Genomic DNA, 15,801 nt, shown 5'->3' on the forward strand with positions numbered 1-15,801 from the left:
GGATGCCAAATACTTTTTTTGTTGCACTTTTAAAGTAAACATCACAATTCACAAAGAAAAAGTGAAATTTTAATGGAACACGTTTTTTTTTTTTTCTTCATGCAAAGAGCATCACAATTACTGTAACACTGATCATTTTACACACTGCCAATGAACTGTCGTCGTCGTCTTCTTTCAGCTTCTCCCATTAGGGGTTGCCACAGCAAATCATCTTCTTCCATCTTTCTGTCCTCGTCATCTTGCTCTGTCACACTCATCACCTGCATGTCCTCTCTCACCACATCCATAGGCCTTCCTCTTCTCCCCTCACTTGTCAGCTCTATCCTTAGCACCCTTCTCCCAATATACCCAGCGTCTCTTCTCTGCACATGTCCAAACCAACACAATCTCGTCTCTCTGATTTTTGTCTCCCAACCGTCCCACCTGAGCTGACCCTCTAATGTCCTCATTTCTAATCTTGTCCATCCTCGTTTCACCCAATGCAAATCTTAACATCTTTAACTCCAGCTCTGTCTCCTGTGCCACCATCTCCAGCCCATATAACATAGCTGGTCTCCCTACCATCCCATAGACCTTCCCTGCCACTCTTGCTGGTACCCGTCTGTCACAAATCACTCCTGACACTCTTCTCCACCCACTCCACCCTGCCTCTTCTTCACTTCTCTTCCACAGTCCCCATTACTCTGTACTGTTGATCCCAAGTATTTAAACTCATCCACCTTTGCTAACTCTACTCCCTGCATCCTCACCATTCCACTGAACTGTAAAAACTATTCAAATAAAAACCTACTGGAGCAATATGTACAAGATGCAACTGACACCATTGATGAAATTCAGTAAATCACCGAGCCAACTACACTTGAACTGGCTGCACACAGAGGCCAAAGCTGATACTTGCAGGCTAGTCTAGTGCAGCGGCTGAATCCCAGAGACAGTGAGGCTGCAGGGGGCGCCAGTGGTCATGAGCGGGCTGCTTAACAAGTATACGCCACTGACTGATCAGCTCCGGCGTGCTGGCGAATTGCACTGGGAAGAGACTATAGCTGGTTGCGGTGTTCAATGAATGTACATCGCCAAATATACTCGGCTCCGGCGTGCTGGCAGATTGCATTGGGAGTGGACTATAGCCGGTACTGGTAGTTTAAGGGTTAAGTTTTTTTTTTTTTGTTTCTTTTTTCAAAGTCCTTTTAATACTTTTAATTAATAGTTTAAACTCCCATCAAAACAGATTGGAGCAAAATGTATAAACATCATAGCTGGTGTGTTCAGGAACATTTAACCATGTTTAAAGGGTACTGTACGATTGTACAAGGGATGTTCAAAAAGTTTCCGCACTTTTATATTTTCATTTGAAATGGTGAAGACAGGAGGAGGAGGAGTAATTGGGCATTCAAATTTTAGTACGACGTCGGGGAAAATGACATCACAAACAAAGGTGACTATGTAGAAAAGTGATGTCATTTGTTTTTGAAATCCTTAATAAATAGAGTTTTAAAAAAGTCAGGAAATATTTTGAATGTCCCTCGTATAAGGGTCCTGTCCATGCAGTGAGGCCCCTGACATGGTGTTTGACACTGTATTGATCTGTAGAAAGTAAGCCTGGTTGTGTGATATGTAAAAAGGTGTTTATAATTAGGCCACTAGTAGCAGGGATGTGACTTTGTACCAGCTTGGTTGAAAACTGGTTTTCGGGGGGAGAGTGAAAGATCTATAGAAGCGTCCCACTCCCTCGCAGTGCCATTTACAAAGAAAACAAAGTTTCATTGTAGCTTCCTTGTCAAATCAATCGCAGGTCAATTCTACACATCAGATTTGCACAACTGTACAAAATCACATGGAAGAACAGAAGTGACCTCTGACACATGCTGGTAAAACAGGTTTTTGAATGCCCTTCCTCGTTGGTCTCCCCTCATTTTGCACACCCTAATTACACACATGATCAGAACTTATTAAACCAGTTTAAGAGGCCGCTCACTAGCAATTGCACCGTTTTATAACACAGGCAAGAAAGTAGCCATGCGGTTAGAATTAAATAGCAAGCAGAGAAAATGGAGAGAAAGCAAACGTTAGTGAATCTGAGATCCTGATTGGTGTAAGTGCGGGTGTACAGACTAAGAAAAAAAAAGTGTTGAAACGTTCTCCCTTTCAGGACACAATAGGCCGAGTACAATAAGCAAGGTTCATCGTTTATAACAGTTGTCGTTATCGGTAAGCACGTGCTGCTTTTAACCATTTTAAGCGTTGATGCTGTTAGCAGCTGGATGTGTCAGTAGGCTGGCGTGTAGTATTTTATTCAACATTTTAGTTTTCGGAAAAGATGATGATGTGAGGTTTTTAAAACCCACTGATTTGTGCTATTTTATTTTTTTTTTCCTCTTGGTTCCTACTGGGGTGGTGACAGTTTTTTTTTTTCTGTTTCAGTACCTCCATTTCACAGTGGTACCTCCGGTCACGACCATAATTCATTACAAAACTCTGGGCACGACCCGATTTGGTCGCGACCCAAAAGTAATTCCCTCATAAGATTGTATGCAAATAAGATGAATCCTATCCAGACCGTACAAACTGTATGTACATTTTTTTTTTCATTTTTAAACACAAAAATGGTTAATTATACCATAGAATGCACAGTGTACTCGGCAGCAACATCGCTAACACGAACGTCCCACTCGTACTTTTCAGTGATTTCTTTCTTTGATTGGATTTCAGTTTTCTTTGAACCTTTCTTCTCACCAACACTACCACTCTTCACTTGCTTACAGGCCATGGTTACTTGCAAAATTGTGCTCTGTTTCGTGTGCTTTTGCATTAAAGAGTTCACAGCGAATGAACACAGGCCTGACTTAGAACGAAGTACAGGGAGAGACTGAACACGTGCGTCGTCTTTGTTAGGCCCCGTATACACAAACAAAAGAATATGGGAAATCATTGGCACGTACGAACCGGAGGGGAAACTGGCCGCCAGTGTTTTTGTTTGCCACCAGAGCGTGTGGTTGTGAACAGATGCAAACTTTTTGATCATAACCTGATTTGTACGTGTTTGGAAACTTTCATGACCAGAGGTTCTACTGTACAGTTGTGCTTGAAAGTTTATGAACCCTTTAGAATTTTCTGTATTCCTGCATAAATATGACCTCAAACATCATCAGATTGTCACTCAAGTCCTAAAAGTAGATAAAGAGAAACCAGTTAAACAAATGAGACAAAAATATTATACTTGGTCATTTATTTATTGTGGAAAATGATCGAATATTACAAATTTGTGAGTGGCAAAAGTATGTGAACCTTTGCTTTCAGTATCTGCTGTGACCCCCCAATAACTGCAACTAAACGTTTCCGGTAACTTTTGATCATTCCTGCACACCAGCTTGGAGGAACTTGAGCCCACTCCTCTGTACAGAACAGCTTCAACTCTGGGATGTTGGTGGGTTTCCTCACATGAACTGCTCACTTCAGGTCCTTCCACAACATTTCGATTGGATTAAGGTCAGGACTTTGACTTGGCCATTCCAGAACATTCACTTTATTCTTCTTTAACCGTTCTTTGGTAGAGCGACTTGTGTGCTTAGGGTTGTAGTCTTGCTGCATGACCCACCTTCTCTTGAGATTCAGTTCATGGACAGATGTCCTGACATTTTCCTTTAGAATTCTCTGATATAATTCAGATTTCGTTGTTCTATTAATGAAGGCAAGCCGTCCGGGCCCAGATGCAGCACGACAGGCCCACACCATGATACTACCACCATAATGTTTCACAGATGGGATAAGGTTCTTATGCTGGAATGCAGTGTTTTCCTTTCTCCAAACATAACGCTTTTCATTTAAACCAAAAAGTTCTATTTTGGTCTCATCCGTCCACAGAACATTCTTCCAATAGCCTTCTGGTTTGTCCACGTGATCTTTAGCAAACTGCAGACGAGCAGCAATGTTTTTTTTGGAAGAGCAGTGGCTTTCTCCTTGTCACCCTGCCATGCACACCATTGTTGTTCAGTGTTCTCCTGATGGTGGACTCATGAACATGAACATCAGCCAATGTGAGAGAGGCCTTCAGTTGGGGTCCTTTGTGACCTCGCCGACTATTACACGTGTGCCTTGCTCTTGGAGTGACCTTTGTTGGTCGACCACTCCTGGCGAGGGTAACAGTGGTCCTGAATTTCCTCCATTTGTACACAATCTGTCTGACTGTGGATTGGTGGAGTCCAAACTCTTCAGAGATGGTTTTGTCACCTTTTCCAGCCTGATGAGCATCAACAACTGTTTTTGTGATGTCCTCAGAAATCTCCTTTGTTCGTGCCATGATACACTTCCACAAACTTGTGTTGTGAAGAGCAGACTTTGATAGATCCTGTTCTTGAAATAACACAGGGTGCCCACTCACACCTGATTGGCATCCCATTGACTCGAATTTCACCTTCAAACTAACTGATCATCCATGAGGTTCACAACTTGTAAGGAGTTCAGGCTGTTATTCGAGCAAAAAGCCTCAGGTGATCCAAGGAATAGGCTTGGTAGTGTAGTTTGACAGACATGTTGTCACACACCTGCTCTGTGCTCACATGTCAAGTATCTCTTCACTGTGTAGCGTTTGTGTTTTAGTGAAGTGTGGTGGCACACAGGTAAGGGCTGACAACAGCACTCTTTCTTATACATCATTTCGAAGATAATTGCTTGCCAGGGGCCGTTTCCGGTCTTGTGCCTCGGTGCTTTTGGGACCCAATGTAACTGTGCATTAAATGAAGTATGTTCAAGAGTGTTATGTGGGTTCAATGCGTTTTCAACAATGCCCTGCACTTGTATTTCAGATTGTAAGAAGCTTCAGCTCTGGTAAGAGAGAAGGTGGTGACTTTGTGTGCTGCACTCTGTCTCCTCGAGGAGAATGGATCTACTGCGTTGGAGAAGACTTTGTGTTGTACTGCTTTAGCACCGTAACAGGCAAACTGGAGAGAACTTTGACGGTACGTATAGAAGTTGGTGTTCTAGACAGTTCTTAACCCTCGGCTCACTTTAGGCACAAATTAGGAGGAAGCTGCCCAAGTAGGAGAGCACCTCGCCTCCAATGACCATGTCAAGGAGCCGAGTTAATGTTGAAGGTCCACTTCTTTTGCTTTTTTTGTAGTACATTCTGATCTTGACCTTTTGTTAAGACTAACCCTTGGCAACTCTCTTGTTTTGTTCAGGTGCACGAAAAAGACGTCATTGGCATTGCCCACCACCCACACCAGAACATGATTGCCACTTACAGTGAAGATGGCCTGCTAAAACTTTGGAAACCCTAAACCTTTGATTTAAAGGACTGAACTTTTTAATTTTTATGTCCGGATGGGACATTAGTGAAATCTCTTTTCATATCATTTATTTTATAGTAGTTTTGTTTTTGTGTATTGTGATTTTTTTTTTTTTTTTTTCCACTAACTTTTGTGCTCTTTATTTTCCAGATTTTTGTGTCTGGTAATAAATGGAGTCTATCCAAGTGTGTTCAGGATGCCAATTAACCAAACATTGAACTCTCAAAATGAAAAAAGTCATTTGCTTTTGGATGTACGCAGTATCTGTCTGGCACAGATTATGCATAGTAAGACCATCTGTTTCAATCACGTCTTGCATTTAGGAACTTCACTTGTGCTGCTGGTTGCCCTTCTTTGTCGGGCATTGTAAGCCGCCTTGTTGATGCCAGGCAATGTTACGCCCAGGGCATGGACACTGGACAGTTTGGCATTTTTTATTTATTTTTCTGTATATAGAATTTATAGTCTGGGACCCGACCTGATTGTATGGGTGGTTACCTACCAGGTAACGCATGTGGTTGATCAGCAAGTCGGCAAACGTCCGCCACGGGGCCCTTTTTCAGTTGCGAGATGCAGATCACAGAATGTTGCATAGTTTACTGTCAAATAATGCAAAGAGTACGCGACACGTGTTTCGCCCTTATCTGGGCTCATCAGGCGTACACACTCCACTGCTCCCCTTGTGGGCATCAGACATCGACGTCAGAGACGAAGTCCCGTTACGCTGTGCCACGGCGTGTGGTTCGTTTGTTTGACAGCCTGTAGATCGGAGTAATTATATTCGTAGCCTGAGTCCCGACCTGATTGTCCGAGGTTCAATCCCGCTAGGTGGAGCAGTGGAGTGTGTACGCCTGATTACTGATACTAAATAAGGGCGAAACACGTGTAGCGTACTCTTTGCATTATTTAACAGTAAACTATGCTATCTATATATATATAATAATACATCTTTTATTTATACAAGGCCTTTTATCAAGGACACCGAACAAACAAATATAAATATATAAATACTATACACAATTATACTTAAAACATATATCTATATATCTATACTATATCTATATATCGAGGTAATGATATCTTGGGAGCAGAACGGCTATATATCAGATGGGTGGAGGAAGAGGATCTATCTATCTATCAGACAGATATATCTATATCTATATCTAGCAGAATCTAAAATATCTCTTGATCGGGAGCCTATGAAGCTACCAGTTATTTCATTGGTTTGTCCAAATGTTGTGCAGCAAACATTCAATGAGCTTCAATGTGCCTTTTCTTCAGCGCGGTGAGCATCCATAGAGGCCATGGTGGTGGAGTGCATTACTTACTTCTTGTTTTCTTTGAAACAACTGGACCTGCTAATTCCGGGGTCTTTCTGAAACTCTCAGCGAGTGGTCTTTAGCTCTTCTAATTCTTCTTTTGTCAGAAATCCTGCGAGGAGCACCTGTTGCTGGCCGGTTTATCGTGGTGTGATGTTCTTTCCACTTGTGGATTACGGCCCCAACGGTGCTCACTGGAACATTTAGAAGTTTAGAAGTCCCAACAGGATGTTTGTGATGGTCTTGTGAGAGCTCTTTGCTTTTACCCATCATGAGATGCTTCTTGTGTGACCCCTTGGTAATGACAGGCCATCAATTAGGACTAAAGCAGCGGATATTCAATGTGCACTGATGGGGGGCTATCAGGATTGACAGGCGTCAGCTGCGTTCTTGGCATTCCAGGTCTTCTTCCTCCTCCTTTTCTTCACGTGTTCAATACTTACTCCCTGTGTCATTTCACTTTATTGCACGTAATTTATGGACTTACTTGTTTTGATTTCTTTGTACTGTATGTGTAGATTACTCGGGTTGTTACCGACATTTGGTGAAAATTTCACTTCAATAGCCCCAGTAGTAATATATTGACTGAGGAAAACGTTGACGTGTTGAGTACTGATTTTCCGCGCTGTGTGCAGATAGAGAGAGAGTTAGTACGTAACATAATTGAAGATGTCTCTCTCACTGTCCCCCCATGCCCCCCGTTCACTGGTGAACGTACCCACCTTTCAGGTAATGCACAGAATTGTGCGAATGACAATTCCTTGTCAACATTTAAAGTGCAAGCTCTCGGCTTGTTACCATTCTTGCTATTTTAGCAAAAACAAAAAGCAGACATTTTGGAAGTTCTGACCATTTGAATGGACAGCAGACCTGTGGATTGTGCAACACGAGTTGTGTGAGCTTAAATGAAGTTAAAGGTATTAGAAAAATTAAAGGACTTGATCCTGACGGTGGTGCCAGCAGCTTTGTCCAGGTGGGAGTAGACTGTATGTTGAGATCAGAGCCCCCTATGTGTCTGATAGACAAACCACAGGGGGTCCTGACGTTCTGAAACCAGGGGCCGTAGCTGTTTTAGGACCATCCTCCCTCAATGGTCTGCATGATGTATGTGAGTGACTGGTCTCAGGTCCTTGGTGCTGGGACCACACAGAATGTTTTCCACAGGAACTGAAGGACCCCACAGAGCTGGTTGACATGTTTTCAGTACCCTGGGGCTGATTTTCTCCAACCGCCTCGTTTGTGCAGAGTTTTCTGAAATTTTGATAATAATAAGATTAGAACATCAATAACAGCAACTGACGTCTGAACGTTTAACAAGTTTCATGTGTAGACGTGTGGCGAGGATTCCAGTGTTGGCATTTCATGCCTGCCTGGCGCCTCTGCAGTTGTCGCGTGTGAATTGGCGGTTTTCAGACGATGCCATGCGTCACCATGGATACTTCACACCAACTCTGAGGGGCTTCTTGTTTAAAGTTTTTCTTTCTTTTTCCATTTGCCTTATAATTAATGTTAAGATTTCAAATAATGTTTGTTTTGGTGAGCTGCCATGAGTTTCTAACTGTCTCAAAGATCTCTGTGCGTGCGCACACCGTTTACTCAAATGATTAGGTACAGATCAAGCCTGCTGTCTTTCTCTCCCTCCCTTTCTGCCTTCCCCAAGTGAGGCTAAAACCCACTTCACACAGTGCCAGTTCTCTGACATACCCAGAGACAGAGCACGTCCAAAGCAAAACAAGCCCCAATGCAGCGCGTTTTAGGATTAAAAGATAGAGATATCTATTACCAATATAGTCTAAAAAATAAAACATTTTGCACTTAATATCTCTCTATATAATCTTCATTTGGATCTTGATCTTTGTTTGTCCGCGAGTGACTTAGAAGAACAAGCACTAGATGGCAGTAGAGAGACAGCTAACACATAGGCGTAGCATTAAGAATCTCCTCCAGGCTTATACTACTGAAGACTGCAGTACGCCAGTCACACCTCAAAACACAGACATTCAAACTAAACAAATTGTTGTGCTTTAAATTAACTAAAGAGATCTTCATTTAGATCTTGATCTTTGTTTGTCTGCGAATTCCACGCATGCGTAGCCCACCTTCCAGTTTAGTACGTTGTTGCTATTCACGGATGTCAACAATGTAAGGGGTGGTGGACAGTGTTACGCTGGTTAGCTCCTGAGGCCTGGTCAGAGAATGAGATTGCCGAAGATAAAAGGTACGTGCCTACGTAACATATGAATGAAAGAAAGACAGTGGATAAAATGAATGACAACGTAACAGCACGTTCTGGAAATTATGATTGTTACGTTGTAGCCGGCGAGTGCTGCGCGTCTCACAGTTGTACCGTGGCTTGCTCACATGTCAGTGAAGTGATCCCCATTTATACTTTAAAGAGCCTGGATACCTATGTGCCCCCCTTTTATAACCATTGCTCCGTGTATATTGCCTTACTCTTTGGATTGCCACAAAGCATCCTGTGAGATTAGAGAAAGGTTGAGAAGACATCGGGAGAGGAAAGAAAAGTGTCGTGAAAACGAGATGGACTGTGAACAGACAGAAGCAGAAATGCTGCTACACCACCAAATAATTACGATTCGGACAGTGATTCCGAGTGGGCCGTTCCTATCAAATCAATATCCAAGGGTTTTCTTGTAATTTTGTTTCCCTTATAAAAAATGATAATGCTGTGCGACGAAGGGCTCAGTTCACGACTGGCAGCCGCGTTTAAACAGGGAGCCCTTCACGGAAAACTTTAACACGCGCAACGTAGTTGGGCGCACATGGCTAATATATATATATATAAAATATAGTCTTCAGCAATCTTAGTGTTAAAAATGTGTCTAGAATAAGCATAACAAGTCGTCATGCAATAACAATGAACCAAGGGTTTGATGTTGAACAGTGTCGTTTAGGGTAGAGATGAAATAATTAGCTAATAAAGAAAAGAAAAAGTAATTAAACACAATTAAACATAAACAGCGCACACCGTCTACTCAAATGTGGGGTTTATTTTTGAATGAAACGAATGTCAAACTTAAGAAAAACTTGTGAGTGTTGATAACGTTCAAAACGGAAGATACGGCCTGCAGCGACAGTCACTTTGGTCAAAGACCCCCACATATAAAGAGCATGTCATATATACAGTGGGGATAGAAAAGAATCCCCCCCCTCCTTTTTAAATATCCGCATTAGTTTTGTTTTACAGCCTTAAATGAAAAAACACAAACCAATATTTTTGATTTTTTTTTAATTCTTCTGAACTGTAGCTGTGATATCTTTCACTTGATGATAGAGGTGGCATTGAGTGAGTAAAGTCCGTCAGTGGCCAACCTGCTGTTTCCTAACTACAGGGTTACGGGGGTCTGCTGGAGCCAATCCCTAATCTGTACACGTAAAATTGGCATTGAGTACCGCGTGTACTTTACATAAATCTGGAGGAAGGAATCCACCAGGTGGCAGTGTGAGATATTATCACGGTGAGAACAGGTTTGTTTTTGCCTGGAACACTCATTAAATTGTGATGACACCTTACCGCAAGATCTCTGAAAAGGATGTTTAATGATGGAATCCATCAATCCAGGGATGTGTCCATTCCAGCAAGCATTAGGCACGACTGAGAAACAGTCCCTCCGCCTCCGCTCATCGCAAGGTGAATACAAGCACTCGCACACACCAGCGTCATTTTAGCGGCACCAAATCCCCAAATCTGCATATCTTTGGAAGGAATCCGGAGCACAGTGTGGAATACGAGCAGGAAATACCAGCAACAGAACTCCCTGCGAGACAGCAGTGCTACCTACCGCTCCACCACGCGACACCCCCATGTGTGTAATTATTAACAGTATATTTTATGTAAAATGTAACATACACACTTTAATGCACTTCATCATATCAAGTATAAATCTAAAGATTCTAAATGTGCAGAGAGTTGGAATATCAGACATGTCGTGTTCTGTGTGGCTGATCTATTGCTGCTTGCTGCTGCTGTCCAGTCCAAGAAGCTCCTAGCGATTAAAAACTGGGATGACGTTTACGATGGTCTGCATTCATGATAAACTACGAGGTTAAAGTGGACATTTAGAGATCAAAGCTGAAATTTCCACTTCAATCACAAAATACACAATTTCACCGTGTCCTTTATTTTTTTTTCTCAGTGGCTCAAATACAGCGCTATACATTATGTTGCTGTTGTTAAGTTGCAAAAATGACGGCACAAAAGATGGTATGAGACTTTTAAAATGTATCGTGTCATTACGATCGGGAATATGCGACGCTTGAATATAAAAGCACCACGAATGCATCTGTATGTCGGCATTTTGCTTCACCACATCAAAGCATTCATCCCGTAGGATCTCCATAGCGGCTTTCTGTCACATGTAGATAGACACTGACGTTCCGACTTTTAGCACACTGCGCCAAACCCGACTTTTTGCTGGTACTGCACCTCGCGCATGCGTCACGCTAATTTCTGAGGACCTCCTGCTCAGAGAACGCGTGGCAGCCATGATGCGGGCGCGTACGCGTTCTGAGCGTGAAGTACAAATCGGCCCTTAGCCTTCTTTTATGTTGTAAATCTTTGCGCCGGCCAATGTCTCCGTAAGGGAATAAAAGTGGGTAAACCATAGGATCGCAATTCATATTGAGCGTGGAAATCTGTTTACAAGAGTTGCCTATGGGACAGATGCAAATGACCCTTTCGGCAGGCGGTTCGCCATCTTCTCCGACAAAAATCGGTGTGACATGTCGGGGCATTGTATCGTCGTAAATCCTGCCTAGGGGTTTCCTTGAAAAGCATTCGTACAACTGCAGTTGGATTGGACTGAGCGACTTCATGCATGTGTTTGTATGATTTAGCGAAGGGTTTGATGGTTCTGAGCCCGCTCAGAAGAACATCCATTGAATGCTGGGTTTGTGTCTCCGATCACCACATCGCGAACCCCAACATTTACACAATATTCCAGTTAAACCTGTGCGATACCCATTCCTATGTCCAGTTTTTTGAAGCCTCGTCACACCTGCCATAAAGTTCTCTACACTGAACATACACCTGGGGTCCCCTTAACTCAAGGGAGCAGCACTACAGCCACGCCCCCCCGCCACCCATGTTTAATACCTGCTTTAATGCATTTCATCGTGAAAAAGATACCAAGTATTTATCTTAGTATTGTGAATATTCATAGAGCAGGAATATCATGAAGTCAACATGCGGCGATCACCTCCTCAGTGCGAGAGGAAGTCAGTTTAAGAAGCGCGTAGAGATTAACAACGGGGTCGGGGAACACTTTAATATAAAGCATTTAATGTGCTACATTAACTTATGGCGGGCTTTGAGAAAATCTAGGAAATTAAAAAATTCATTTTAAGACGAAGATTAGTTTGGGACATTCTACTGACAAAATAAACTGCGAGAATAAAATGGAAATGTTGACTTTAATCTCGATATTTACATTGTTTTTTTCACCGTGGCCCTAATACGCTTCCGTACAAAGGCGTATATGCAAAGAAGAAAAATAAATTATATTCTACATCACAATAAATGAAATTGTATAATAATTGTTCACTAAATGTTATTTATAAGCTTGTATGTTTTAATTTGTGCTAATTGGAGTAGTAGGCTGTTTGGTCCATAAAATAAAATAGTCGTTAATCCTTTCATTTGGAGGCGTGACCACGGGGGGGCTGGGGTTGGCACTGCCCCCACCCCGAGACAAGCGTACCCACCCTGCAAAATGCTCTGTTCAGTGAAAACTCTGAAGAAGAATAACATTTGATTTTCAAAACGGAGTTGCTTTCCGATTAGACAGGCACCGTGATGCTCACAGTTCACTTTGCCGCACATTTTGCAGCACGTTTTGAAACTGTTGACTGCATTCTTTAATTAAAACAGCGTATACGTTCCATTCTTTTATTTTCTGGTTGGTAACACCAAATGCTATGCATAGGTGGCTTATTAAAAAGCAGACACGCAGCACAGCGTACCCACGTCGGTAACCGAAACTCCAAAAGATGTAGATAAGCCCACACAATCCTCCAGCTCTGTGCCCGTGTCGGGTACTCCAAACCTCTGCCTTCAACAAAATATACAGTTCGGTCTGCCTGACTTCAATATGGACAGCCCATTTTAATTAATTATCCCAAGCGCACTCAGAAAGACACTCAGATGTTTTAGTGCAAGCCGGTATCAGTCTCGACCATAGCTTGAATATTCTGTTGTCCGTGATGCCAGCTTTTGCTTTGCCTGCCACAAATTTAGTGTTTCCAGTTCGGACCGCGAGGACATATTCATTAAACACGGCTACACTAATTGGAAAAAAGCTCTAGAAAAAGGCGGTGGCGGCTTCCACAAACACGCGTCTAGTATCCTGCACGTCAGAGCCATGTCTGCATGGCAAGGGTATCGGCGCCGGGCAGAGACGGGCGAAAGCATAGTTCAACTACTGGGTCCAACCCCGATACAAAAGAATAGATATCATGTGAAAAGCATTGAGGAGGCCATTCAGTTCCTTTCGGTCAATGAACTGGCTCTGCGTTGTCACAATCATGTAGGTGGGGAGGAGGGACTTTTCCTTAAGTTCTTTGATTACACAATCAAAACAGATGCCAAACTTGCAGAAATTGTAAAATACATCCCAGACAACGCAAAATAAGCATCCAATGTAATTCAAAATGAAATAATTGAGACTCTTGCCAAAACGGTGGTAAAAGATATCAGGACCAAATCTGAAAAAGCTGACTCTCCTGGACTTTGCATTAAAAGTGATGGTACCAGGGATCGCTGTAACATTGAGAATTTGTCTGTAGTGATTAGATTTGTCCTGATCTCCATCCCTGAAGAACACCTGATTGGCTTGAGACTGACTATATTTGTAACCAAATTCTGTCTGCACATCTCTCTGAGTTAGGTTACAGCCAAGACAATTTAGGGTGTCAGTGTTTTGATGGTGCTTGTGTCATGTCTGGGGCAAGGTGTGGTGTCCAGGCTTTGTCACAAGTACGTTCCATATGTACATTGCTACAACCAGCAGCTCCATTTAGCAGTGATACATGCAATGGAATCAGAACATCTGGCTAAGAAGTTCTTTGACTGGTCAAATTCACTGAACACACTTTGTCAACAGACATTTTGTTTCACACACATACAATACACCCACACTGAAAAGACTTCTACAAATATGATGGACTAGTCATTATGATGTCACAAACTCAACAATGAAGCTATAAGGGGGCGTCTCTCAAAGGTAGCAGAGGCTGGCACTGCCCCTTTTGACATTTGCATAGAGGCATGTGGTCTTCTGAAAAAAAAAAAAAAAAGAATTTCTTTAATACGGGAAAATTTCTCCTTCATGTGCTTGGTGTGCTGAAACCAGCCAATGCAATTCTACAGGCACATGCAGTGGATTTGTGCACGGCTGTGGAGGGGAGATGATGACAGCTTCACTTGCCACACTGACAGAGATGAGAGGCGACTCATTCTGGGAGGATCATTTCTCTCAGTGTGAAAGTAGGCCTACCAATTCAATCAAAAGGAAACGAAAAGTTAATTCACAGCTTGATGAAAGTATTGTTGTGTCTACGCTTAGGAATGGTGACTCCGATGAACAAATTGCTCCTAATCAGACTTTTAAAAGGGCTATGTTCATTTCCACAATAGCTCTATCAAGAATGCTGGAGATAAGATTCTCTCAGATAAATGTTGAATTATTGACTTATCACTTCTCCTGCCAAAATCAGAATTATTTCTTGATCATTCTCTACTGAAACCACTTCAGGCACTTGCAGGCACAGAGCAAAGCAGCATGAGCTTGCAAAATGAAATTGCTGTGGCAAAAGCAATGTTGATCAATAAACTGCCAGCTGATGCTAATCTTCCTGAAGTGTGTAAAAGCATTCAGCAGTACAAAGAGGCCTTCCCCTATGTTGCATTCGCTATGTGTCACAGCACTCATCATTGGTGTGTCTTCAGCCGCATGCAAAAGCTCTTTCTCTTCTTTGAACCGCATTCTCACTTCACTCCGAACAACAATGCTGCATTCATGGAAGAGAAATTTAGTCATTCTGGCACATGAGAAAAACCATCACAGAAAATTGACATGAATGAATTTATTTCAGAATTTGCCAAGAGTAACTTAACTGCAGGCTGGTCCTGTAGATAATATCCAGTTTAAACACTGGAAACTGATATCCTATAGCCTCCCTAATGACTACAAATGAGCCACTTTTCTGTTCTTGCTCTCATTTGTATACATTTGACTATTGATATTTACCTTGCAGATGTAGTTCTGTATTTGTTCACAAAGAATACAAGTTCTACTGCCTCTGTTAATTTAATAGGTTATAATGTATGCTGCAATTTTTGCTTTTATGTTGTTATATAAAACTGTTATTTGACCCCCCCTACAAAAAAATGGGGGGATGGATAGATTTTTGCCCCCGACAATCCAAATGCCCACCCACACATGATCTGGTCACACCTCTGCTTTTATTACGGTCATTGTGCCTAAATTACCATTTCTAGGAAATTCTTTACAATAGTTTTCAGAATTTATATTATACCTTCTTATTCCACAGGTAGGCAAATTAGGGTTTTATTGATTTGATTACTGCAAGTAATGGTTGTCCTATAAATAGGGCACAAAGTTAAGAGTATTCTTTAATCTTTCCCTAACTTTCGAGCAAGGCGAGTATGAGTTTTTGTTTTTTTAAAAAAAAAAAGCGATATGGAGTTTGAGCAGTCAAAGGCCAGCAAATTCTCGGTTACAAGGAGAATATTTAAATATCCGCGTTTCGCACAACAAATGGAGTAGATACTCGGAGGTGCCGTGAGAACAAACAGAGCCATTCCCTAATGAAAATGAAGACATTGTACAAGAGCAAACCAGTCATGGTTTTATTTATAAAAAAAAAACCACCACTGTCTAGCAGTATAGGTGGAGTATATGTGGCCGCCGTGTGCACCCCATGTGTGCACTTTACCGTATGCAGGTTTTTTCCGTGCGCCACGGTGAGAACAGATTCGACGTCACTGTGTTGTGAACTGCCATTGAACATCCAATAAATTCTGAGGACACCTTCCCGCAGTCTCTCTGAAAAGGATGTTTAATGATATCCATCAGGGAGGTGTCCATTCCAGCAAGCATTGGGCTGGATGCAGAAACAATCCCTGGACAGGGCATGTGAACAGAAGCACACGCAGG

At 42.2% G+C, this 15,801-nt stretch overlaps 1 protein-coding gene across 1 annotated transcript in view; it reads left to right on the forward strand.

The window, feature by feature from the left end:
- Positions 1-5,482, forward strand: part of smu1a (SMU1 DNA replication regulator and spliceosomal factor a) — a 40,423-nt gene extending 34,941 nt beyond the window's left edge. The window contains exons 11-12 of the mRNA XM_039758170.1: positions 4,803-4,955; positions 5,178-5,482. Coding sequence (XP_039614104.1) covers positions 4,803-4,955; positions 5,178-5,276 — 252 coding nt within the window. The 3' untranslated portion in view covers positions 5,277-5,482. The remainder of the gene's footprint in view (positions 1-4,802; positions 4,956-5,177) is intronic.
- Positions 5,483-15,801: the final 10,319 nt, after the last annotated feature.

Source organism: Polypterus senegalus, chromosome 7 (assembly GCF_016835505.1).
Source record: "Polypterus senegalus isolate Bchr_013 chromosome 7, ASM1683550v1, whole genome shotgun sequence".
In the NCBI taxonomy this organism is placed as follows: domain Eukaryota; kingdom Metazoa; phylum Chordata; class Cladistia; order Polypteriformes; family Polypteridae; genus Polypterus; species Polypterus senegalus.